The 26,165-nt window shown below is 39.5% G+C and overlaps 2 protein-coding genes across 2 annotated transcripts; one reads left to right on the plus strand and one right to left on the minus strand.

Annotated features, from left to right (window-relative positions):
• Positions 1–1,590: 1,590 nt before the first annotated feature.
• On the minus strand, positions 1,591–12,805 carry LOC117296925 (kinetochore protein NDC80 homolog). The gene is made up of 17 exons (XM_033780032.1): positions 12,744–12,805; positions 12,054–12,163; positions 11,442–11,568; positions 11,111–11,219; positions 10,322–10,491; positions 9,069–9,171; positions 8,342–8,434; positions 7,802–7,895; positions 7,056–7,150; positions 6,288–6,432; positions 5,597–5,802; positions 4,952–5,116; positions 4,190–4,279; positions 3,480–3,572; positions 3,205–3,335; positions 2,204–2,306; positions 1,591–1,703 (listed from the first exon to the last, which is right to left on the minus strand). The coding sequence occupies exons 2-17, from the start codon at positions 12,145–12,147 to the stop codon at positions 1,611–1,613; spliced, it is 1,911 nt and encodes a 636-aa protein (XP_033635923.1). The 5' UTR covers positions 12,148–12,163; positions 12,744–12,805; the 3' UTR covers positions 1,591–1,610.
• Positions 12,806–12,893: 88 nt separating this feature from the next.
• Positions 12,894–24,464, plus strand: LOC117296787 (probable L-cysteine desulfhydrase, chloroplastic). The gene is made up of 13 exons (XM_033779836.1): positions 12,894–12,964; positions 13,561–13,625; positions 14,291–14,410; positions 15,383–15,551; positions 16,516–16,632; positions 16,799–16,893; positions 18,375–18,403; positions 18,573–18,665; positions 19,320–19,543; positions 20,566–20,676; positions 22,312–22,368; positions 22,827–22,936; positions 24,250–24,464. The coding sequence occupies exons 1-13, from the start codon at positions 12,952–12,954 to the stop codon at positions 24,361–24,363; spliced, it is 1,317 nt and encodes a 438-aa protein (XP_033635727.1). The 5' UTR covers positions 12,894–12,951; the 3' UTR covers positions 24,364–24,464.
• The last annotated feature ends 1,701 nt before the right edge of the window (positions 24,465–26,165 follow it).

A 26,165-nucleotide genomic window follows, 5' to 3' on the forward strand; every position in this document is an offset into this window, starting at 1 on the left:
GGCTGCTATGTGCACTCTGGTACGAGTCGCATTTGGTAGCTATGGCATCTGGGCCTGATTTCATGGCTCTGCTTACCGTAAGCACAGAATGAAGCAGGGAGTTCTGTGCCTATGGCAAGCATATTTCATTGGTAAGCGGTGAATTTTAGCTTCTGCAGGTGCATACTCCACGCTACTAGGCATTTTACGCTTATACGCTAACGCAGAAGTTCGGCGCTAGCACATCAAGCGGGGAATCGTGATCGTAAGCACAGAATTTGACGGTAAGCAGAGCCATGAAATTGGGTCCTCAAGAGTTGGACAGCTCTAATGAGCCCAGGGTCTGTTTGGGTACCTCTTTCAGTTCTCATTGTGAAACATGTTTTTTCCCCTTCCCCATATTTTTCAGTTAGCATATTTTAAAAACAGAGATAATTTATACATGGCAGACAATTTTTTCACAAGAAAAATTATATAACTAAAAGAGAGAGAAAGATATTGTATGCACTTTTCAGACCTTCCAGTGACTCCAGAGTAACTTGCGATTCAAAACAAACTTAGAATTTGAAGGTACTGGGTTTGGTTTCACAAAGAGATAAGATCGATCTTAGAGTGCGAATCAATCTTCAAATGGAGCCCAGGGCTATGTGTTTTCATTTGGATCAAGGGTGCTACTTCCATATTGACATATTTACAGTCCTGCATGCTCGCAGAGATTTTTGCTTCTTCAAAAAACTACTCTTATATCTGTACAAAACCCATGGTAGACCACTACTGCGTCAATGCCACAGGCAAACGGGCACAACACAAAAGTATAAAGACAATAAGTGTTGGTTTTTGTACAGGGGACTGTCATCATCATAAGTAATCATTCTGTGTGTTTGATTTGTAAATAAAGTATTACATTGTACATGAATTATTACTACCTTAAATAGTTAGTTGCTGTACAGTATTTTCGTGGCTTAACTTTTTAAGAATTAATTATATTAATAGTAACTTAGGGGTTACAACCATGTGATAATTCTCTTTTGAGGAGGAGACGGTTTGGTGTCTATGTTCAAGGGTATAGAAGCTGCGCTCTTCAGGAGAAAGAAAAAAACCCCACCAAACTTTTTGTTGGCCGATCGTTAAAGCCAAGGGCCTTTCTCGAACCTTGGCTTGGGTCAAGGGCTTCGTAAGCTGTGGGGTACGCAGTGGAAGCTGTATGAACTGGTCGTCAGGCCTAAAAAAAATGTTAGCAACGTGTTCGAACATCAGCAGACGGAGCTTGGTGTCGGAACCAAACCCTTGCATTATGGTGTATTTTTAAGATGGCGCATGTGCATACATAATGTCTTTGAAAAGTGTGGACCTTAGAACAAAAGAGGTCCACATGGGGACTTGTAACACTTTGTGGACTTTCACATATCCACACATTGCTATTTACATGTACAGTATTGAAGAATGGGATTTGCCTGTATTGTACAGAACAAAGGAATGCCCACACAGTGACTGTACCACAGAGCCATGTGGGCTGTTGGGGATATCAAAATGCCATCGCGCAATTCTCCCCAATGTTCCTGTCGTTTGACACAATGTCATGGTTTAGCGGAGCGTTCCGTCAGTCCAGTGGATTGTCGGTGTGTACGTGTTTATGGGATAGAAGGCGCTGCTGAGGGGAGCTCTAGATTCTTCAGATGGTCCACTATTCTCGATGCTTGATCATCAATCTCAGAAATACGACCCTGTTTGCAAAAACAATAAAAAAAAAATTAAAAAAATCACTCGTGGATAATGGTCTCACTTGCACAAGAATAACATGATTTTGTTATGTATATTTGGTTTTACGTTCACACCATGTGTTAGAGACTTCTCAGTTCTGATAAGAACTGTCATGCTTTTTAGCCAGGGCTGAAGGTAAACAATGGGAGACTTTTGGGACGCTTAGTGGCAGCAGACTTACCAGGTAAAATCCATTGTTCTCGGTAATGTCCGCATGCTCAGAACCTTACTCTATGCTCAGAACTACGTAAACAATGGAAATTTACCTGGTAACTGCCACAGCTAGCGTTCCAAAGTCTCCCATTGGCCGGGACTACTACTTTCGCTCAGTGGATTGAGGGTACTTCTTGTTATTGATTTCACTACTGCCGAGTAACAACTTTAGGAAATTGGGCCCAGAACTTGAGTCCAGTACAGCTAGGATGAAATGGTCTCTGGTGTAAGAAACCTAACAAAGACTTACGTTGATGATAGTGGTGTGTTCAACAACTTTGATGGTGGCTTTTGCAAGAAACTTGTCGTAATCTTTCTCTTCTTGCTTCATTGTTCTGCAAGCTTCGTTGTACCTTGACGGAAAACAAAAAGCAGTATTGAGAAACGTTAAAAATCCCAAACAATCGTTAATCCAAAAGTCAAACTCAAACTATTTTAAGGGACTGTACGCCACTGAACTGCTGAAAAGTTGGTAGTTTTCAAGTCGGAGAAACATCTGCCATTTGTGCTGTTTGTATAAGTTGACACTACCAAAAAAATTATCCGAAAGATAGTAGAATCACTTGATATTTGCAAATATTTATGGTCAGTTTGCAACAAAATGCCATGCTGTCATATCAGCAAGTAATACTTTCAGGGAAGCTTTCTACCATCATTATCTTCAAACCTTGTTAATAGTTTAATGTAAATCTGTGGATGTTTGTGTTTTGTGTCATACAAAAAGTACCCAAACCCTCTAAAACTCTGCGTTACAATATCTTTGAGAAAATAGAATTAGCTGTTGCAAACAACTTACCAACCAAATGGACCGAGAGTATAAATGCAAAAAATAGTTAATGGCCTGACGTTTCGACCCTAGCAGAGTCTTTCTCGAAGGCTAAATGACAACACAACAAACATGGGCCCAATTTCATAAAGCCTGTAAGCACAAATCTTTGCTTAGCATGAAACTTCTTCCTTTATAAAAACAGGATTACCAACCAAAATTTCCATGTGATGTTCAGGATAAGTAAACAACAGCTGAATGCCAGTAACCAGCAATTTGCAACAAATTAAAATTTGGTTGGTAATCTTGTTTTTATCAAGGAAAGACATTTCATACTAAGCAAATTTTTGTGCTTACAGGCTTTATGAAATTGGGCCATGAACAGGTAACTAAGTGAAACATAAGCAGTGAAGTGGAAATACATGAATGGGGTTAGAAAGCATACATAAAAAAGCAGGGGGTAAACAATATCTTTGATACAGTACCTTGCAATGAGTTCTTTCAGCTCAGCTTGTGCTCTTGCTAGGTCCGTTGCGCCAAGGGTTTGCAACTGTTGTAACTTCTGCTCTAGGGTGCTCTGCTCTTCACTTAAGAGACGACCTTCTTCTTTCACTTTCTGTAAAAATCAAGCGTAAGTTCTTATTGCAGAGTAAGTTATTATTGCGATTAAAATTAACGCATACCTTCCCTTTAAGTGTATCTAAAGTGAAAAATGCATCTAAATATTGTAGCTTCAGTAGCTAGCATTCTAATCACAAACCTCTTTGATTGAAGCCAACTTCTTTATTTGAGCTTCAAGCTTTCCATCGAGTTTGCTGATTTCCTCTTGCTTGCTTTCCACCATCTCGGTTAACTTGAGAGAAAAAAACAAAACAATAAACGATTTGTTACTTGGATTACGCCGAGGATCGAATTGATAGGGTTGGGGGGCTAGTAAAACAAAAAAGATGACTGTTACAAGATTCACCCATTATAGAACTTGGGTCGGTGCTCACTTGTTTTGGAATGAGCAGTTTTCAAATCGATCTTTCTTATCTGATCATGATGTGTAAACGTGTGGTTTAGGGTGTAACTGTCTGTGAGTTTAGTGACACAATTAATATCAACAACATTCATGTTTAGAATGTGAAGTATTATGACGCAAGAGTGGGCAAGTGCCTTGCTCAAGGGCACAAGTGTCATGACTGGGTATCGAACCCACACTCTGCTGCTGATAGCACCAGAGCTTGGGTCCTCCTCGACAAAGTAAACTGTCACATAAAGGCTGTGTGCAAGAGAAAGCTGATACTAGGGCAAGTTGACAATCAAATAGCTCTCGTCAGGACTCACCGGGCTAAGCAACCCAAGTTAATCTTGGCAAGCTAATCAAATGCACCCACACAGAGTGGTCCTCCTGATGAACTAAACTGACGTCACATGAGAGCTTTTTTGCAAGAGACAGGATGTCAGACCCCGAGGAATTCAACCTACCTGTTCAAGTGCCTCTTCTTCAAGGAGTCTCTGGCTGTTCAGCTTATGCACTTCTTCGTTCGCTTGTTTCTTCAGCTGATTGAGGGCAGGCTTTATTAAAAAAAAAAAAAAAAACAGAACGCAACACCACTTCAGTTTCCTCATGATAGGGTTTCGAAATTGGGAGAAGCCAAACTCACTCACTCACTCACTCACTCACTCACTCACTCACTCACTCACTCACTCACTCACTCAGTTGACCCAAGTTGTCGCGTTGCCGTTGGCTCGATGTCTGACACTCCACACAACTGTATGAACCTGCATACAACTGATAAGCTCTCCCTTATTGTTAAAGCCAAACTTACTTTAATGTGTGATACCTCATTGCACCTTCGTTATGGGACAACTTACTACCCTTTCATATTCATCAAGCTGACTTTCTTCAGATTTTCACGGGACTTTGAAAGACTCATTTCTTGTAACAAGTGCTTTTAGTAATTCGTTTCATGTTTTATGTTGCGCATAGAGGCTCATGCATTAATAATAATAAGGACAATTTATATTGCGCATATATCCACCTAATAAGTTGCTCAAAGCGCATGAAAAGAAGAACACAGAAGCAAAGCAACAGAGGGAAGAGGGAACAAAGGGAAACAAAAGAAAGAAACAAACTACTGAAAAGCTGTTTGAAACAAATGAAATTTCAATTTGTCTTTATGTGCCATACAAATGTATCGTACTATCATTAGTATTATTAGTATTATTTTTGACACATCCCTGTACCTTAATTGTGCTGGTAAAGTCAGTGGTGAGCGAGGTTTTACTGTCTTGGACGTTGTAGAAGTTGACTCTCATCTCGTAGTCGATGCCGTGGGCGTTCTCAGCCGTTGTCGGAATCAGACTCAGACTTCTTGCCATACTGTTGAACTGAGTCACATGTTTCTCCAGCTGTTATTAAATGATACCGAAAGCAATGTTTATAAACAGTGCGTCTTCTTTCAGTCGATACATTTCAGGTGGTGTGTTGTGGCTGAGCAGAGTTTTTAGGAATTTGAGAGACTTCTCAGTTTCTCAGTTCTGAAATCGGAACGGTTCTGCTTATTAACTACTACCTGGATGGGCGGAAGGTAGGAAAGCGGCCGGAACTACTACTTCCGCTTTGGATCGAGGGGACTGCTCAACCCGCAAAGTGAGTTCAATGGTCTCCAGGGCTTAAACTTTGTGAACAAAATCTACAAGACTACATAACTTAACTTTTAACTGCAAATCAATCGCAATTGCTAGGTAAAGTGTGATGTCACAATACAAGTCACTTGGGTAGTACTGACAATTTGTCTTGCAATGGATTTTATTGCTTTGTGAAATCGGCCCCAGGTCTCAATGATTACGATGACAAAATAAACATGACAGAGTGGGTCGTTTTCTTACGTGCTCCTTCTTTTTAGCGATCTGTTTCTCTTCATCCCATATGGCCTGATCGATATCCTGCTTGTCTTTCTCGATGGCGTCCAGGGTGGCGTTCAGCTGTCTCATCTCGGAGTGGAGGCGCTGAACGTCGCTGGCCGACAGCTCCTGGTTGGCCAGCTGGTGTTCCAGTTTCTGCTTCTCACTCGCAGCTTGCTCTGCTTCCAGCTCTGTATCACGTAAAAAAACAAAAAACAAAACATTAAACATAATAGGGACAAAGTTTCCACAATCAGGGAATTTTCAAATTTGTTCAGCAGAGCATGGAAAGATTGGTTTATTTTCAGGGAACTTTCTGCAGAATCCGAGAGAGTTGACACTGACAGCTCTGGTAATAAAATGAGAATGTACTACGAATGGAATTGCCATACTTGTTGGATCGTACTACAGACGTACTAGACGTGGTGTGGTCGGAAATCATATCTAGAGGTCAAAAGGAGATTGTTCACTGGCCAATCTTGTGCGCCGCGCATACATATCTGTGCGTTTTGATTGTTTCGTCACCGTTCTTCCTCTAAGATGGCAGCTGGATGACGTCAATGCATAAGGTCTATCGACATCTCTTGGCAAAGCTTTACATTCTAGCCAGACAAAACCCATTTTTACATTTTCTTAGGACGTTTTAAGAACTAGTTTGGTGTGACCCAGTCTTTACCTGCTTGTTGCAGTTGCATCTCTATGTCTTGCTCCTTCTGTTGATGGACCCGCTTATGTTCTTTGAGGTCTTGGAGGTACTTGAAGAAGCGCTCGTTATCGCTCGCCATCATCTGCGCCTGCTCCTGAAGACCTGTCAGTCGACACTGGAGTCACGACAAAAGCAAAGTGGAAGAATGATTTTAGCAACCAGTAGTAGACCCATCCATTAACTCATTCCCACCTGTCACAACCCCGAGTACCCTGCAAGCTCACGCGCACTGCGTCCTCGCTTTCACATCATCATTCGGCAGAGAGAATGCGTCCATGGCCGCCTCATCCTCAGATTGTAATGGGGGTGTACTCCTGGAGTGGCCGCCATCACCTGGTCTCTTTCAATCCCTGCTCTTCTCAGCTCTCCTACACTACTACCACTCTACTTAATCACATTGTCCATCCAGCGCAGCTTAGGGCGGCCTCTGTCTCACTCTGCTACTCAACAATCATACAAACGGAACTTATCACCCGTGGTTTTGTACGACAATGTCTGCTTATTTCGCTATCGTTGTGGGAACTTTGCTTAAAACTCAGAGACCATTTAGACTGGTCTAGAGGTATAAAGGCCCGGTCCCACTGCAGCGATAACCAGAACGATAACGACGCAAAGAGAACGCATTCCATTGGTTGAATGAGCGTGTGCGTATTCTGCGTGGAGCAATTCGACCAATAATGCGTTGTTGTCGTTATCATTATCATTATCGCTGCAGTGGGATCGGGGGCCTTTACTTACCGGTTCTTGCTGAAGAAGCTGCAGCTCAGTTGCCAAACGCTGCTCCTCGGCTGCAAGCTGTTTAAGGTTTCCTGTCTGTCCCAAGCTCTGTTCTCCTAATGGAGAGAAGAAAATCAAATAAAAAGGGAGCCATATATCTTAAATTTCTTCATAGGGTGTGCATGAGATCCAATGCTGAATGGATAGCGCACGCATTTGGTCGAGGAGGATGAGACCATATTTATGTTGCACCCTTGTTAGGGTTTACAAGGTGATTTTGCAAGTTCATCAGCCACTGCCAGAAGCACCTGGGCAAACCTTTTCTGTTAGCGTTGAGTGCACTGGGTTCTTTTATGTTCACTACACAACACAAAGAACCATCGGCTTTACATCCCATCCCAAGATCAAAGCAATTATGATTGAAGTATCTTACTTAAGGATACAAGTGCCTAGACTGAGACTCGAACCCACACTCTGCTGATCAGAAACACCAGAGCTCGAGTCCGATGATCTTAACAGACATACAACTTTCTAACTGCAAACAAAAAATAGGAAATGGCCGACCACACTTGTACTGTGTTTTTCAGTTTTCTATGGCACTGTTTAGAAAAGAAAAAGAAGAAAATCAGCTGAAAGGTTTAATGCCTGTCTTATCCGCTTGACCACAACACGCCACTGATGTGGCTCTGACTTTGGCTGTTGCCCCCATGCTTACAAGCATTCGGCATGGCAACAAGCCACAGCCACGACAAAGTAAAATGACTCACTCATGCTTTGTGCCAGGTTCTCCTCCCGATCTTCAAACGTGTCTGCTCCGTTAAGAAACTCCTTATACGTTCCTTCCACATAGTTGAATAAAACCTACAAGACAAAAAGGATCACAATCTTAGCTGTTAGCTGAATAGATGTTGCCCTGCTGAGGAGCTGACCCTGGTTACCCAGCACCCAATGTCCAAGAGCTGCTAATAGGGTCTGTGTGTTTTTTATGACACAAAACACAATGTCCACAATTTACATTAAACTTTACACAGTTTGAAGATAATGATGGTAGAAAGCTTCCCTTAAAACATTACTTGCTCAAGTGCTGTAATTTTTGAGAAATGAACAAAACAATGTCACTCAGGTGATGGACGTTATTTTAGCATTACATCGTATTTAGGCGACTCTCCTGAAAACATTGCGCTGTAATTTTCATTCGTCTCCATTTACAGTAGGGGTCTATGTCATGGCCAAAAATTTGATCTACAAAAGGTATCAAAAGAGCTGATGCCATCTGATTATTGTAATTTGTTTTTGACGAGCCTTACCTCTGTCTCGGTCACGGAGTCAAATTCATTCGTTGGATCGTCAGTCTGCTGATCCGAGAAAAGCATCAAATGTGGATCCACAGCAAGCGCATACTGAAAGTAAAAAAAAACATTTTGCTAAACCTCTCCAACAGAAACATATTTCACGCTTGAGCTTCAGGAAAATGTATTCAATTTTAGAGATAAGAAATAAACAGGGATGTGATAGGCTATTAAAAAAAAAAACCTGAACTACATGTATGAGCACAAAGTGCGAAAGCTCGCGAGCGTGAAAGCTTGCGGGTACAAACCCTGTTTACATGCATTTATCTCTCGTTTTGAAAGCCCTAGTCGGCAATCTGGGGTGTTCCGTATGGCTATATTCATTTTCTCATCAAATTTGGAAATACGTGATAATCAATTTTATTGATTTGACTTGATGGCTACAGCTACATCGCCTTGTAATTATGCATAGGACTTCCTTAGCAACACCCTTAGCAACAGTCGTAGCAATTGCCACCAATTCAGATCAGCCTATAGACCTAACCGAACAACCTCTTGGTCGCTATGAAAGTGGCCATCTTGTAAGACAGGCGGTATGCGCGTCTAAACGCGCAATGAAGCACGCAGCGCTCCCAATTTGATTTCTTCGGCCTGTGAAAACGCAATGTTGTAGGGCAGGTATTTGAATGGTGGCGTCGTATTCGATACGGTCTAAAGAAAAGTTTGAATAGTTGACTGTACATACCTTAACACAATCCAGCATCCAGTGAAGCGCCCCAAGAATTTGAGGCCACGTGTGAGGGCTGCCGACAGTGAACATAGAGCTCTTGGAAATGTTGAAAGGATATCTGAACAAACAAACAACGAACACATTATCAAAAGATTAGCATTTAGATTAGCTTTGGAGTCATTACTAACTTCATGATTAATTATTCTTTTGTTTTACTCTGAGCGCTTAGAGACTTTCTTTTGGAGGTGTTAGGCGCTATAGAAACACGGTTGTTATTGCTATTATTATTAACGAAAAAGTCCGAAACTTGGATACGAATTCAAAGGTATGTTGAAATGATTCCATTTCTACCGTTTGGTAACCCCTGGGGTTATAGATTCCAAGGAGCTTTTGGAAACAGTATCCAAAGCACTAGAGAAGTAGACCAATGAGCAGGATTTCTTTATTGTTGGAAAAAAAAATTGCCTGATTTTCTTCAGCAGGCCTACATAAAAAGTCTGACTTCAGCCAAAAGTCTGAACAATCTCATCCCTGCTTTGGAAACAGATCCTGACGTTAAAGGAAACAGTCCTGGAACTTCCCCCGTGAAGGGGCACACCAATTTTCCTCTGGAAGATTTTCACGTATAACACATTTCATTAAGTATATGACAGATAAAAGAGGGTGTCCAGATTTAAAACAGGGTGTCCACAAGACACCAACACACCTCTCTGGCTTTTTTATGCATGTCGCCAGACACACAAGGCCTGAAGGCCACTTCAAGGTGTGGGCTACAATTATTTTTCTTCCGGAGGCCGTTGCCACCTACTCCTAGGGCTGAAACAGGTTTACCCCTTTTACAGTCCATAAGGATGTAGGCTTGGGTATCATCAATCCGAAGCCTGGCCGGTAGAGCAGAAAGCACTACCTCCCCCATTTGGCTAACACTATAGTTGCTGGTTGTGCTTGGACTCGGATATAACCCAGAATACTTTGACATGCTCATAATAATAATAATAATAATAGTGGCTTCTTATATAGCGCGCATATCCGCCACTCAGGGACGCTCAAGGCACTTCAACATTCAGTGTTTTTCTGCAAGATATTAAGGGACTACAGTTGAATTGTGAGACCTACTTCTTTTACATAGCATCATGTAATGGGTTACAAGATAATGTGCAACCATTCAAAGCAGGAACACTGGGGTGAACCCCCTTCTCTTTTTGATGAGTGCACTGGGTTATTTTATGTGCGTTAACACAACACACAGGACAAAGGGTCAAGCTTACTTGAGAGTCTTGAAGATCTGAGGAATCTCCTCTTCAAATTTCGGAGCAGGCACGTATTTCTGGTCCATGAAGTTGTAGAGAAACTGGAAAACCTTCAAGAAGTCTTTGGTGGTGGGTGTGGTCAGCATCTTAACGTTGATGGGATGAGGATAGCCTTGCTGCGTCAGGAACTAAAACAGGAAAACAGAATTACGATAAGTGTTTACAAGTTAAAATTTTCGCTTTGTTCTTCATGTTTGTGTGAGGCAGTCTTTAAAGGGAAATTGGCAATCACTCTAAAAATTAATGCAAATAAAAACTTCTAATTGGATTTCTCAGACGGTAGAGACAGTGGCTATGTCACATGGTTCAGGGCAAGCTTTTGTATAGCGTTCTCCAGATGAGCAAATCCTGGCAAATTGTGTTCCGTACACATCCATTCACAATTGTGTATGAGTGTTTAACCGTCTGTTACATAACACTAGGCAAAAGCTTTCCCCGAAATCATCTGTCTCTATAAGTTTGAGAAATTTAAATTTAAGTGGTAACTTGTGATCAAGTATGTCAACGTACATAACAAACAATATTCATCTAATATGCAAATAGCTTAGGCTTAGGTTGGCTCAGTGTTTTTTTTTCCCCTGCCTTTCGACCACTAAGGACACCCGGTTCAAACCCAACCTCAGACCGGAGCCTTGCATGTGGATTGGGTTTTCAGTCCCTACCTGATTGCGTGGGTTTCCCCACTTTACATCGTGTTATTGACGCTATTATTATGAACACCTTTTTGTTTACATTTTTTGTTTTTACCTCGACCAAGTCTCTGATTTCTCTCTGCATGAAGGGCTTGCTACTGAGCGGCCGTGTGTCTTTCAAGATGTCATGACCAAAGGTTCTTCCTCCATACCCGCTTGATTGTCTACATTGTGATGAGTTAAAATGCATTACTGATGTCATAAAAAAAGTGTCACAACCAAAGAATAAATTTTGACAGATTTTAAAAATAACAATATATGGAACACAGTGAAAAAGCACAATCACAGCTTACTCAAACAGCATTTGCTGTATAAAATAGCCAGCCTGCACTATGATACATTAAAGCCTGAAACAAAACTAGAGAAGGTTTTTTGATGTTTTTTACCGTTTTGTGTTGACGAATCCGTGTTTCTGCGACACCGATTTTCTATTTCCTGTTGAGGGTCTGCTGCTGCTAGGTCCACTGTCAGTGCTGTGACGTTTAGACACACCCCCAGTGCTAGCTCTGCCACCTGTTTGCCGTACAAGTATCCAGTGAAAATTAAATAGTATTATAACTTATAAGAACACTCTAGAATTTGTTTACAAATTCAAGAAATTTTCAAGTTTAAAACTTTGTTAAATTTATTTTACTAATAATAACAATAATTGGTTCTGACTGAGTAGTTGCGATAACGTAACCCTCCTCCCGACGAGAGTTACATTATCGCACTACTGACTGTTATGCTTCTGATTTAGCAATGTTTTTGAATCCCTCTCTCTAAACACGCAATCCTTTCAAAATCAAAGAAACTGTTTCTCAAAATGTTACACATTACCAACAGCACAGTACTATTCTTACCAATTAAGTTGTTTAATAATGGTCATTAACTTTTGGAGCTGTAGTAATTACCAAATGTATTATTTTGAGATAAAAAACCAAATCTTACTGTAAAAAGTAACTATTTTATGAGATAGATGCAGTGAGAAGTTTGGCAACTTTATAATCTAAACCGACCGTTATCTTGTTTGACTCTCAGCGGGGCTAATGAAGAACGTCCACTGCTGGCAGATGAACGTCTGCTGCTGCTACTTGATGCTGGACGATACATGTCTATTTTCGTTTTCCTGAAAATTAAAAAAAAATAGTCACTAGTTGCAATAACCATGGAGGTAGAACGTAACCCTCCTCTTCCTCCTGAGTGACGGCGAAGGAGAGTTAAGTTATCACAACTAAAAAAAGACAAGAAGTTCAAGAATTTGTACTTCCAATTTAAATTTTTGTTTAAAAATTTTGTTTACTTTCCGTATGTTTTTTATGTATGTGATGTGACGAGATGGCGCCACCACTTTTTCACTCATTTATACAAAGAAAAGGGATATCTCATTGAGATAAATTAGGTAGGCCTACTATTATTTCATATCGAATGAAAAAGGGGTGGCGCCATACGGAAACCTTTCCAGAATTTTAGCTGCTGGGTAGACAGAATGACTCAACTCAGGTCAATCCAAATTGTTTTACACACCACACAGCACAGCACAGGACAGTATTTATTTACAGAAATGTTTTTAAATTAAATTATTAAAAAAACATTGATATTTATGATCGTGACGTCTCCGTAGCCCTATAAATACAAGTGTGTATTTTGGACTCCCTTCGTATCAGAATCGTAGTCAAAGTAGAAATTAAATAGCGCTTAATACTTACTTGAACGTGGAATATTCTGCCAGCAATTATCCTTGAACTGAACACAGATTTGAAAATGGCCGCCGAACTGAAAACCTTCCCATCATGCAACACAAAAGGTAAATAATGCAGCATTAAACAATGGAGGGCGCTGTTCATTGATTGGACACAAAATAATATTAGAACTTGAAAAAGTTTACGAAGTCATAGAGTCACAATATCAACCAGCATGACGTTGTCAGGTAAGGGCATTGTTTTGCATTTTAATTATTATAATAATAATAATGTGTCATTCGACAATTACTCTTTTGTGTATCAGTTTAGTAAACTTGGAAACTGAGGAGACGGAATTGACTCGGCGGGCAAAATTAAAAAGTGGGCTGGCAAAGTTTTTGTTTTTGATGCTGGTGGTCTGGGCTCTGTGGGGGGCTGGGGGGATCTTACAGTGGGTGTGTCTATGGGGGGGGGGGGGTTGCTAAACCCCCAAACTAGAAAGAACTATAGAATTTTATTCCGCTATCGTGTCCAGCGGAGGATGGTTATAATGGGAGCTTTTTATTTCTCTATCCGGCCTCCAATTTTTCACTCATAAATATTGCTGTGATTGTTAATTTGTTTGTGGGTGCAAACTATATAATACATAGACGCCCGCGCAATTTGAACTTCGAAGCTTGCGCGTGCAATCTTCAAGATGGGCCGCACAAACTTCAAGCTTTTGTTTTGCAACAAATTTGCGCATGCGGATGAAGTCTGCGCGCACCCTGTAGGCGTACTGTGATGGAACATTCTATATTTTCCCTGAATTTTTATTTTTTCTCGATTTTTATTGGCTCATCAGTTGTGAAGCGCGACTTTGGATCATTCCACGCATCTAATGTTGAAGAGCTCATTGCGTTGTCTGAGGTAAGTGGCTACACTGGAAGCAAATTTTCTTCAATTTATTTTTATTTGTTAAATTTTGCTTGTTTTTTAATACTAATAGCCCCATCAGTTATCAAAGAACTGTTCTCTTTGATGACTCTCATCATATATAGAGGCATAAGCGCACTGTGAACCCTTTTCTCGTAGCGACAAGTTTACAAAGGATGAAGCAATAATGGTTTAAGTGTCTTGCTTTTACAACCCAAGGTTCAAGACAGGGAATCGAACCCTACATCTCTGCTGATGAAAAACACCAGAGCTTGAGTCGAGTGCTCTAGTCTTAACTGCTTGGCTTTGACATACCAAATTTGTAAAAGTTAGTTTCAAGTTTTTTTTCTCCAAAAATGCTTGATGCAAATTGGCAGATAAATGTTTTTCTCATAATACAGAAATTGTTTGGCATTATCAATATCATAGAGTTGTCGAAACTGTTCAGAGCTCCTTGCCTCTGACTTGCAGCACCGCGTTGATAGTTTTTAGTTGTGTGTTTTTCCATTAGTGCTGCAGAATTTACAATTCAACATCATGAGTCATTTACAGACGTTATAGAGCAGACAAAATTGTTACAATTTCATGTCTGCACTGATTAGCCAAAAGTGTTCTAGACCCCAATAACTAAAATTTGAAGTTGATTTTTTTTCAAACAGGAAGATTATGTTCCACCCGATCTTCCAGCAGATCTTCCACAATTCTCAGAGTACAAATCTGATCCATCCACAATCCCTGCATTGGGTTGTGCTATGAAGCAAAGACACTTCCTTCTGGAGGTAAGCAGCAAAATGGCTTGATGACAACCTCCCTTGCTTCAAGACACTGGACACCCCGCACCAACATCTACAAAAACTCTTTTTTCTCAAGCATTCCTCTGCCTGTTGTCACTGCCCCCCTCTCCCAGTTCAAATCCACTCTTAATCTACCCTAGTTGATTCATCGGTCAAACGCGTGCGTAACCTTGGCGTAATCTCCGCTCATGGGACTTTGCTGAATTGAGAAGTAGAAGTAGAAGACACCTTAGGTAATTGTCAATGAATATGCATAAATAACAAACGGTTGACCTGTGAAAATTTGAGCTCATTCGATCGTCGAAGTTGCAAGAAGATAACAATGAAAGAAAAACACCCTTGCTAGTTGAAGTTGTGTGTTTTCAGATGGTTGATTTCGAGACCTCAAAATCTAACTCGCCTGAAGTCTAGAAATCAAATTCAGATATTTTAGTGAAAAATTATTTCTTTCTCGAAAACTACGTTACTTCAGAGGGAGCCCTTTCTCACAATGTTTTATACTATCAACAGCTCTCCATTGATCATTAACAAGTAAGTTTTTATGCTAACAATTATTTTTAGTAATTATCGATAGTGTCCATCCAGTGGCTTTGGAAACAAAGTATATAAATATTGGTTATTGGAAACTTTCAATTGTTTTGAATCCTATATAAATGTAGATGTATACAATCAAACTAATGTAAGAATTTTTAGTGTGTCGAAAAATTGTTTTTGAGATATCGCTGAAAGCTTTGAACGAGTATGTCAACACAGGTAGAATTTATAACTCCTATAATAGGTGTGTCTGAGGTAACGCTTCTAAGATTCAAATCTTGGGGTATTTTCAGCACCACATCACTTCGAAAATTTTCTCAAAATGCTTCATACTACCAAGGTTTTTTTGCCGAATTTACCAAAAATGTATTACTATTTATTTTACTTATTTTATCTGCACCATTTCTCTTGTACTCTCTCAAGGATAGCTGCACTTTTCTTAACCACGGCGCTTTCGGTTCCTGTCTTAAAGACGCCCTGGTTGCATCTCAGACATGGCAGGTTCACATTGAGAGGCAACCCTTGAGATTCTTTGACAGGCATTCTCTTCCTCATCTCGTGTATGTCGTCCGAAGATTAGCCAAGTTTGTTGGTAAGACACTCGCAAAGTGATAAGTTAAGTGGATATTGACTTTGGAAAACAAAGATGAATCAATCAACCAATCAGTTATGTTATTATTAGTATTGTATATTCCTAGTAAAGAAACCAAGGATGCCTCGATAGTGAATTTATCACTGCAGCTCACAAGCTTGAGGAAACCTGGGGTGATTACTATGTGAACCAGAAACACAGGAGTTAACCACTACTATTTTGTATTTGAGATTTTAGACCTAATTGCATTTTTAATACTTCAGGATTTCTATTGATTAAGTTTGTTGTTGAATGTTTTTAAGAATGGTTACTCCCGTTGTTATAATTCCGTATTTTCTTATGTTTTAGTTTGTCTATTTTTCCATGTTCAGCGCATTAGAACATGTTTACACATGATTAGGGCGCTATATAAGTTTTGTAATTATTAAGTTTTGGTATTATTACTCTTCCAGGATAAGTGTTCTGGGTTCTTTTACGTGCACTACCAACCCTAGTAATAATAATAATAATATCGAAGTCTTATATAGCGCACGTATCTACCAAACAAGGTACTCAAGGCGCTGAGTATATACAAACTTTCAGAAAGATAGGTTATTGCAGCGATGAATACTGAGATCCAATTATTTAGCACCTTATAAGGGTTTACAAGGTGCTACGGCGCATTAAGCAGCCACAACCAGCTTCTCATGGCCTTTCCGATTGATGTCCCATCCGAAGGACTAATCAACTATGATAAAGTATCTTGTGCGAATGGGACTGGAACCCACACTCTACTGATTAGAAACACCAGAGCTTGAGTCTGTTGTTCTTAACTGTGCTGCCAAGACAACCCACTGAGTCAACCAATCAATCAATCAATCAATCAATCAATCAATCAATCAATCAATCAATCAATCAATCAATCAATCAATTAATCAATCAGAGGGCTTGTTTTAATTTTTGTAAATTGTTCTGTGGTTTTTAGGCTGCAAGCCTTCAGGATTGGTTTTGGTACCAAACGTTACGATGGCACTCAATTGTGTCATCAAGAATATTCACTTCAACCAGGGCGACACTATCTACTATCTCAACGTAACATATGGTAAGTACAGAGGTTGTCTCTCTGGAAAATAGTTGGTTTATAGCTCACACCTTGAAGTGGCCTTCAGCCCTTGTGTGTCTAGCGACTTTCATAATTTTCTTTCTTTTTAAACTTGACAACAATCTTAAGTGCAAGGTATGTTTTCCTTTTGTCTCGATGCAAACAGGTGCAGTGAAGAAACTACTCAGACACACTGCAGAGATGACGGGTGCCGTGCTACAAGAAGAATCCATCATATTCCCACTGACCTCAAAAGAGCAGGTAAAATTGTCATGAGCAGTTTGGGAGTTACCTTAAAGGAATATTACAGAATTGGTTTTGCTAGCAAAAACTTTTGCTGGCAGTGTAAACACTTTATGTAATCCACCACATACATAAACTGACAAACCTGTAGAAGTTTGAGATCGATCGTCCATATGGGTCATGAGAGAATAGTGAAAAACCGATTACAAATTTTGCATTGCATCGATGCCAGAACAAAAAGGAATAAAACGCTCGCTGAGCGATAAACTCCAAACGCGAAATTAGATTGTTTATTTCTCATCAAATGTGAAATTTCAGACAGAAATATTTTAAGGGATGTTTTCTACTATCGTCATCATCAAACCGTGTAAGTTTTATGTAAATCTGTGATCTTCACGAGTTTTGTTTCTCACCAATTCTGTAACGTTCCTTTAACTTGAAGAAGTAATGCAAATTGTTCATGGTGTTTCATTTCATTTCATTGATTCTAGTTGTGAAGCCAAGAACTCTCAGAAAAGTGAACTTAAAGGAACACGTTGCCTTGGGTCGGACGAGTTGGTCTATAAAAAGCGTTTATAACCGTTTGTTATAAAATGCATATGGTTAGAAAGATGTTTTAAAAGTAGAATATAATGATCCACACAAGTATCACAAAAAATTGCACGGTTTTCCTTTTACGTCGCGAACTAACACGGTCGGCCATTTATGGGAGTCACAAATTTGACTCCCATAAATGGCCGAGCGCGAGCGTTTTAGTCGATGAGGTACATAGAAAACCACGCAATTTCGAGGCATGTTTGTGTGGATCAATATATTCTACTTTTAAAACATCTTTCTTACCATAAAATATATGCATTTTATAACAAACGGTTTTCAGAATGCTTTTCAAGACCAACTCGACCGATCCAATGCAACGTGTTCCTTTAATCACTGAACTAGACAATAAACCTAGTCTTCTAGCCGTAAGAAGACAAGGGAGGAACTTACGGTTATAGATGTTGGAGGAAAACCTCAGAGAATTATACCAGGGAAAACCCACACGGTCAGGGACTGAAAACCCACTCCACATAGTTCCCTCAGTGTGATTCGAACCGGGTTCCTAGAGGTGGAAGGTGAGGTTCGAATCCCACCCGGGTGGTATAAGAATGTGGATTGGTTTTCCACAGGACTTGTGAAAGCAGTAAGTATACAGTGCATACCACACATTGGTGTAAGGGTTTAAAAACAAAATTGAACTGACCAGATCCAAATTTCATAAAACTGTTAAGCAGAAAATACTGTTATTGGCTAGTTTCATTGCTGTGGCACCAGTTGAACAATGTAAACTTTATGGAATATTGGCTGGTACCCAGTTTCTGATAAGCAAGATTTTTCTGTGCTTAGCATATTTTGTGCATACAGGGTTTATGAAATTTTGCCTCGTGCAAAGCCACATGGAAAGGAACTGCTCTACCACACGGTCATGACATCTCTTAAAAGTTATTTTCTCTTTGATGCAGATTGTAGAAACTGTCAAGAAAAGTTTGAAGTAAGTATCTTTTTTTATAAAGTATAATTTTGTCATAGTTTTTTATCCTTTTTAATTTAAATAGGTTAGTGTTGGATCAATTAACCACTAATTCCCTTTGGGTCTTTTAGCAAGGTTATTTGGATGCAAACAATTTCAGAGGATTTATGTTTTGTTTTTGTCTTTACAGATCTGGGACACGATTGGCTGTATTTGACCACATCCCTAGCAACACAGCCTTCATTCTACCAATCAAAGAGCTTGTAGAAATCTGTCATGAAAGGTTGGATTTTTTTTTACTCTTTAAAGTCCAATCATTCCTCTATTCCAATTCACCTGACGTCATCATCAGAATAATCTTGGATGCACCATGTGGTGGGCAACTTTTATTCAGTGAAGCACGAATTTTAGGCAAATTTTTAACCTATTGCTCACCAAAATAGTGAGCGTGGCACAGTCGCTGCGTGTGACGTGCGTGCAAGGTGTCAATAGTCATCACTGTGACTGTCTCGACCTGTTGTGGGCAAGCGATTTTTTATACCTGCGGTATTTTTTGTAAATCTTCATTTTTTTTAAAAGTCTACTCTCCAGTGTTGTTTTATTCACTGTTTAATATCATATTTTTTAGTGGTTTTTTGATTAAAAATTTATTGTAATGCATTTCAATCCTTTGCAGAGGCTCTAGAGATGGTGTGACCTATTTTTACATTCAAACCGCCCTCTGTTGACAAAACACTGTACACTTCATGTTTCGCTGCGCAAAAATACGCTTAGTCATGCTAAGATTGCGTGTACTTTCTAGCTGGCTGCCAAAACACAAAGGTTTTGCCCGGCGGTATGCGTGCGAATCATGTTATGGTTTTTGAGTGACGTCAGAGGTCATATCGTCTATATATGAATGTTGAATAATAATAATAATAATGTTGTTTTGATCTAGAGGTGTTCCTGTGTTGATTGATGGAGCCCACGCTCTTGGTACCCTACCCTTGGACCTCGATTCACTAGGGGTAGACTTCTATACCTCCAATGGGCACAAGTGGTTCTGTTGCCCCAAGGGATGTGCCTTCTTGTATGTCGGGAAGGCGTGGAGGGGTACTACTAGACCCTTAGTGGTGTCCCACGGATGGGGGAGTGGGTTCAACTCAGAGTTCATGTGGTCAGGTAGGTGTCTTTTAATTATTGTATTTTTAATAAAACCTCTATTTTGCTGTGTTAGTGTGTCATGGCATAGCGGTCTAATGAAAATGATAAAGTCATACGTCTGCTTGTAGAGTGTTCTTTCATGATTCAGTCATCCTGTAACAGTTTAAAGACTTGTTTGTTTGTTTGTTGGGTTTTTTCCAAGTCGCCAGACACACAAGGCCTGAAGGCCACTTCAAGGTGTGGGCTACAATTATTTTTTTCCAGAGGCCGTTGCCACCTACTCCTAGGGCTGAAACAGGTTTACCCCTATTACTGGACACTATTGGTAATTGTCAAAGACTAGTCTTTACAGTTGGTGTATCTCAACATAATGCATAGAATAACAAACCTGTGAAAATTTGAGCTCAATCGGTCGTCGAAGTTGCGAGAAATTAATGAAAGAAAAAAACACCCTTGTCGCACCATGGTCACAGGAAGTTGTGTGCTTTCAGATGCTTGATTTCGAGACCTCAAACTCTAAATCTGAGGTCTTGAAATCAAGTTCGTGGAAAATTAAGTCTTTCTCGAAAACTACGTTACTTCAGAGGGAGCCGTTTCTCACAATGTTTTATTCTATCAACCTCTCCCCATTACTTGTTACCAAGTAAGGTTTTTATGCTAATAAAAATTTTGAGTAATTACCAATAGTGTCCACTGCCTTTAACCACTTAAGTAATATTAATTTAAACCCAAGACCTTTGCAATTCTAATGCAGTGTCATACCAAATAGACCACCGAGATTGCCTGGTGGCTAGAGGCAGTTCGAAACCTATATTTTAGCACTGGATGCCGCAAGCGATTTAAAAGATGGAAAATTGCATCAGGAAAAAAGAATATCAATTTGGGTTATTACCCCATGCAAATTGTTTGTCCCTGATGCAAATTTCCATGCACTTAAATTATAATACTTGTTGTAAATTTGTAACACTTATGAGTACAAAAAAATATATAAAACTTTCTATGGGAAATTGTTTGTAACTATTATATTATTTCATGTTCAGGTCTTCGTGATTACAGTCCATTTCTAGCGCTACACACCGTTCTTGATTTCTGGCAGAGTGTTGGGGTTGATAGGATAAGAGGTTACATTCATCAATTACTCTGTGATGCAGGTAAATCTATTTTAAGAAATAAGCCCTGTCCGCATCACTGAGCCAATTCCCCCGCACCCCCAAAAAGAAAAGAAAAGGAAATAAATCAGGGAATCATCCCTACCAAGAAGCAAACAGTTTTTTGGGGGAGCATGGTTACCCAGAGATGCCAACTCTCCCTGATTCTGCAGAGAGTTCCCTGAAAATAAACCATAGAGTTATATATATGAACTAGGGGGCCCACTGGCCTATATACGCGCCCCGGCATGCGAGCAGGCGGCCATTTTCTAAGTTGACAAAACTGACATCTCACAGCGTGTGTTTGTGCGGCCATTTTGTAAGTTGAACAAACAGCATCGCGTGAGCGTTTAATTAAAAAAAAATCAAACGTGTATTTCATATTCAACGCGCGTGCAGAATGACGCGCTTGTCATCTTGCGGTCCCGTGGCCTTTGTGCACAAAGCATCACTCGTGCACCCTCTAGTTCTATATATAACTCTATGAAATCTGAAGAACAGATTTGAAATTCTCCATGATATTGGAACCTTTTTCCCTATTACAATGAATGTATATAGGATTTGAGGCATTGCATGGTGAGGTATCAATATATATTTGGTTTGCGGTAACACCATGTGTGTATCTACTTGCCAGGTAGAGTTTGTTCTTAGAGAACTGTCTTGCGATGACTAGAGCAAGCTAGTCGAAACGTTGAGACCAACCCAAGAACTGACTCCGCGGTAGTACAGTTAATTACGATCCTATATACAATGTGACCTATGTTTACATTCAAACCTCCCTCTGTTGAAAAAAACACTGTATACGTCATGTTTCGCCGGGCAAAAAGACACATAGTCATGGTAAGATTGCGTACACTTTCTAGCTGGCTGCAAAAACACAAAGGTTTTGCCCGGCGGTATGCGTGCGAATCATATCATGGTTTTGGAGTGGCGTCAGAGGTCACATCGTCTATAAGCTAAAGTAGTAGTCCCAGCCTATTTCTATACCATCCGCCCAGGTAATAGTTTATAAGTAGGACAGTTCTTTCAGAACTGAGAAGTCTCCCGAACGCCCGAACAATCAACTCCGCGCTAGAAGAATTATGCAAGACAGTTCTCTAAGAACAAACTCTACCTGGCAAGTAGATACACACATATGTTACCGCAAACCAAATATATAACAATGAATGTAATTCTAAACATCTCCCTGATTGGTGTACAAAATCTCCCTGATTGCAAGATGCAAATGTTGGCAGCTCTGGTTACCTCCTTCAAAGTTCCTAAGGATCTATGCATGGGTATCATCCACTAATGCTCTCTCCAACTCAAAAGTAAAAATTGACAAAAAGTACAAGGATCACAGACGTAAACATTCAATTCAATTTCAATTCAATTCATTATGGTTTATTAAAAATATCACAAAATACACGACAGAAGTTAAAAAGACTTAAATTGGCGTGTTTACATTCATTATTGTTAAAAATTACAAAAAACAACAAACTCTGACTTAAAAGAAGAGAAGAAAAGCTCCAGGCATGAATGCACAAAAAAAGAAAAACAATTGAACTTTATATGTAAATATGCTAATTACGAAGGCCAATGACGGCACCTACATGATATAAATGTTTCTTATGAGTATTCCGGTCATTTCTGTTTCAGCGAATCTTCTCCGTACTGAGTGGAATACAAACTTGCTAGCTCCTTTAGATATGTGTGGTAAGAATTTTCTTGGAAGTCTTCAATCAAGTTTATTATTATCCCTGCATTTATAGGCATGCAGCACCAAGGCTATGGAACAGCTTGCCTGAGTCTATACGTCATGGGAACTCTCTTTTTGAACAATATTTTGCATAATCCTCTGATGTTGTTATAATGCTTAGCCCAGTTGTATTGTTTTATAATTTTTTTATTTTTTTAAACTCATGGCCGGGTCGTAGCCAACATTAAGCGGGACAAAGTCGTAGTGGGAACACCATTATCGTACAAGCAGCGTGGTGAGATGTCTTTTGGTTGTACTGAAAAACTCCCCAGGGAGCTGAGAGAGATTAAAGGAATGTTATTGGCCCAATGACTAGGGCACTTATAAATAACGCATTGAGACGTTAGTGTGAAATGCACTATTGTATAAGAACTAGTTATTATTATTAAAAGCTTTCTTCTCTCGTCTTGAGCAGGTGCTATGGCCCTCGTGCGCCTCCCACCTCACATTACTGAAAGCAAGACAATCAATTATGATGTAGCTGAGGTGATACAAAACAGGTTGTACCACGAGCATAACATTGAGGTCAGATAATCAACCCATCCAGGGCCCAATTTCATAGAGCTGCTAAGCACAAAAATTTGCTTAGCATGAAATTTCTTTCTTGATAAAAACAGGCTTACCCAACAAATTTCTATTTGTTGCATATTGCTTGTTACTGGTAATCAGCTGTTGTTTGCTTATCCTGAAAATCACATGGATGATTTGGTTGGTAATCCTGTTGTTATCAAGGAAGACATTTTATGCTAAGCAAATTTGTGTGCTTAGCAGCTCTATGAAATTGGGCCCTGGGTCCAATACCATAGAGCTCCTTACAAGCACATTAAGTATGATCAAACATGATTACTAGAAAAATGTTGCAAGCTGAAATACCATAAGAGAAACTACAAATATAAATATTAATAGTAAACTTGCGGGTACAACCATGGGTAAAAATCTCTTTTGAAGGAGTGGTGGCTATGAAAAGAGCCGGTTTGGTCTCGACGTTTCGCATAGTATACTCTGCTCGTCTTCATTCTCTTTTCAGAGCCACCACTCCTTCAAAGCAAGTCTACTATTCATATTCCTTAGCGGTACTCTTATTCACCACACCATGGTGTATGCAAAGCTTCAAACACCATCTAAAATACCATGTCACATGTACCATCTGTGACTGTAACCTCGGAAGAAAAATGTTAAGCAAATAGTTATGTTGATCTTGGGTTAGGCAAAACAAAAATGAAGAGTGGGTACTGAACCTTAAAGGAACACGTTGCCTTGGCTCGGTCGAGTTGGTCTTTGAAAAGGGTTTGTAAACGTTTGTTATTAAATGCATATGATCAGAAAGATATTTTAAAAGTAGAATATAATGATCCACACAAAATTCACTCGATTGCGTGGTTTTCCTTTTACCTCGTCGACTAACACGGCCGGCCATTTATGGGAGTCAAATTTCCATAAATGGCCAAACGTGTTAGTTCGCCAAGTAAAAGGAAAACCACGCAATTTCGAGGCAAGTTTGTGTGGATCATTGTATTCCATTGTAAAAATATCTTTCTAACCATATGGATTCATAACAAATTTTTCAAAGACCAACTCGACCGATCCAATGCAACGTGTTCCTTTAAAGTTTCTTTAATTGTATATATTTGTGACCTCTAATTCATTGTTTTGTGTTGTGAAATATGTCCAATGTAAGTTCAGCTGCAACCCAGCATCAAATAATCAAATTTGAGTCCACGAATGAATGAAGCCCCTAAAATGTTTTCATAAACAAATGGAACTGTAGGGGAAGTTAAGTTTTACATTTGGAGGAGAGATTTTAAGATGGTAATTTTGTCCCCGTTGTTTTTTTCTAGGTACCAATTAAATCAGTGGACGGTGAGCTGTATGTACGGATCTCAGTGCATATCTACAACGAATTACCAGAATATCGCAGACTAGCAGATTGTATAAACTCTATGAAACCTTGAAACATTACATCTATTAAATGTAGTTGGTAAGATACTGCTCTAGAACTGCATAAAGGTCCTGCCGTCGATTTCACAAAGTGTTAGGACTCGTCTTATCTCGAGTTAGGACGAGTAACTCGTCCTAACTTAGGATTAATCTTAAGGTCTGCATGCTACAGTTCAGGATATGGACTCGTTCTAAGTCCTAAGATTAGTCTTCAGTTAGGAAGAGTTTTGTGAACTCGACGGCTGGGTTCGAATCCCACCCCAGGGATAAACAATTTGCATTGGGTAAAAACCAAAATTGATATATTTTTTTTCCTGATGCAAATTTCCATCTTTTAAATTGTTGCGGCGCCCGCTGCTAAAATACAGTATTCAAACTGCCTCTAGCTACCGGGAAATCTTGGTGGTCTAGTTGGTATGTATGATACTGCGTTAGAGTTGCAAAGGTCTTGGGTTTGAATCCCACCCGGGTAATATGCCTGTGATTTTGTTCACAGAACTCGGGAAAGTACTGAGTATACACTGCTAACACACATCGGTGTATATGGGTAAAACAAAAATTAATATTCTTATGCAAATTTCTATCTATTAAATCGTTGTTGTCCCGACTGCTAAATTGTAGGGTTGAACTGCCTCTAGCTTCATGGCGAGCTTAGTGGTGCATGTGAGACGTTTGATTTAGATTTAGCAAAGGTCATGGGTTCGAATCCCACCCGAGTTGTATGCCTGTTGATTTTGTTTTCTCAGGACTCTGGAAAAGTAGTGTGTATACAGTACTGAGTTGAGTGTAGATTCAACAGTTGAGACAGTGTAGATTTGTAATCAAGGGGGAAAATAGTTTAGAAAGTCAGAGAATAGGTTCAAAAGTGTAGATTCGTGCCTATGGCTCATAAAGTCCATCAACGAATCTACACTTTCTGGTTCATTCTCAAAAACGAAGTTGCATTTGAGTGTAAAGTAGACATAGGGGTGGGCCCTTTAAATGTCTCCCAAAGACTTTTTGAGATATTTCAAAACGAAGTGCCCTTTTGCCAAATAAAAATGTCATGGTACTCCCACAGATCAATTCAAGTGCCTGAACGTTTGTTTACATGCACTGTTTTGAAAGACTGCGATTAATTTACAAAAAGGAAAATGGGATTTGTAAATTGATTTTAATTTTGATAAAATAACGGCTATAATCTTATTACCATAGGTCTGTGATATAACAGGGGTGTGCTATGAATAAAATAGTATGAATTTAATTTTTTTTTAACCAGTGGCCTCGTTAGCTTTGTAACATCTATCATATTTTGATATTCCATTTTTTGAAGAAGAAAACAATTTTTACATTTTTTTTTACACGATGAATGTATTAACGTTTGTTTCATGGAGAAACAAACATAACCATACCAAATAAATGATTTTCTACATCACGCCTTTGTCCTTTCTCTGTTATGCCTTACTGTTTAGTGCGGGGCATCTTTGTAGAGGTAAACGAACAGTGCATTTCAACCCTTACTGCCAGTTTGTTCCTTGTTCGCCTGAATTGTTCAAAATGTCAATCCAAATTCGTACCATGCGTTTTGGTAATCACTTTTCAAGACACTGGACACCTTTGGTAATTGTCAAAGACCAGTCTTCTCACTTGGTGTATCTCAACTTATGCACAAAATAACGAACCTGTGAATTGAGCTCAATTGATCGTGGAAGTTGTGGGATAGTACAATGGAAGAAAAAACACCCTTGTCACACGAGGTTGTGTGCTTTCAGATGCTTGATTTCAAGACCTCAAATTGTGAATCTGAGGTCTTGAAATCAAATTCTTGGGAAATTAC

Source organism: Asterias rubens, chromosome 11 (assembly GCF_902459465.1).
Source record: "Asterias rubens chromosome 11, eAstRub1.3, whole genome shotgun sequence".
Lineage (NCBI taxonomy): Eukaryota > Metazoa > Echinodermata > Asteroidea > Forcipulatida > Asteriidae > Asterias > Asterias rubens.

What these genes read in the sequence shown, in the direction of transcription:
- LOC117296925 (XM_033780032.1), bottom strand. Translation starts at nt 12,147, where the DNA reads ATGTATCGTCCAGCATCAAGTAGCAGCAGCAGACGTTCATCTGCCAGC. An exon ending in AGTTGGCTTCAATCAAAGAG is followed by an intron (nt 3,336 to 3,479) that starts GTTTGTGATTAG and finishes TGATTTTTACAG; the next exon opens with AAAGTGAAAGAAGAAGGTCG. An exon ending in AACACACCACTATCATCAAC is followed by an intron (nt 1,704 to 2,203) that starts GTAAGTCTTTGT and finishes TTTTGCAAACAG; the next exon opens with GGTCGTATTTCTGAGATTGA.
- LOC117296787 (XM_033779836.1), top strand. An exon ending in ACTGTCAAGAAAAGTTTGAA is followed by an intron (nt 18,404 to 18,572) that starts GTAAGTATCTTT and finishes TTGTCTTTACAG; the next exon opens with ATCTGGGACACGATTGGCTG. An exon ending in TCAATTACTCTGTGATGCAG is followed by an intron (nt 20,677 to 22,311) that starts GTAAATCTATTT and finishes TTTCTGTTTCAG; the next exon opens with CGAATCTTCTCCGTACTGAG.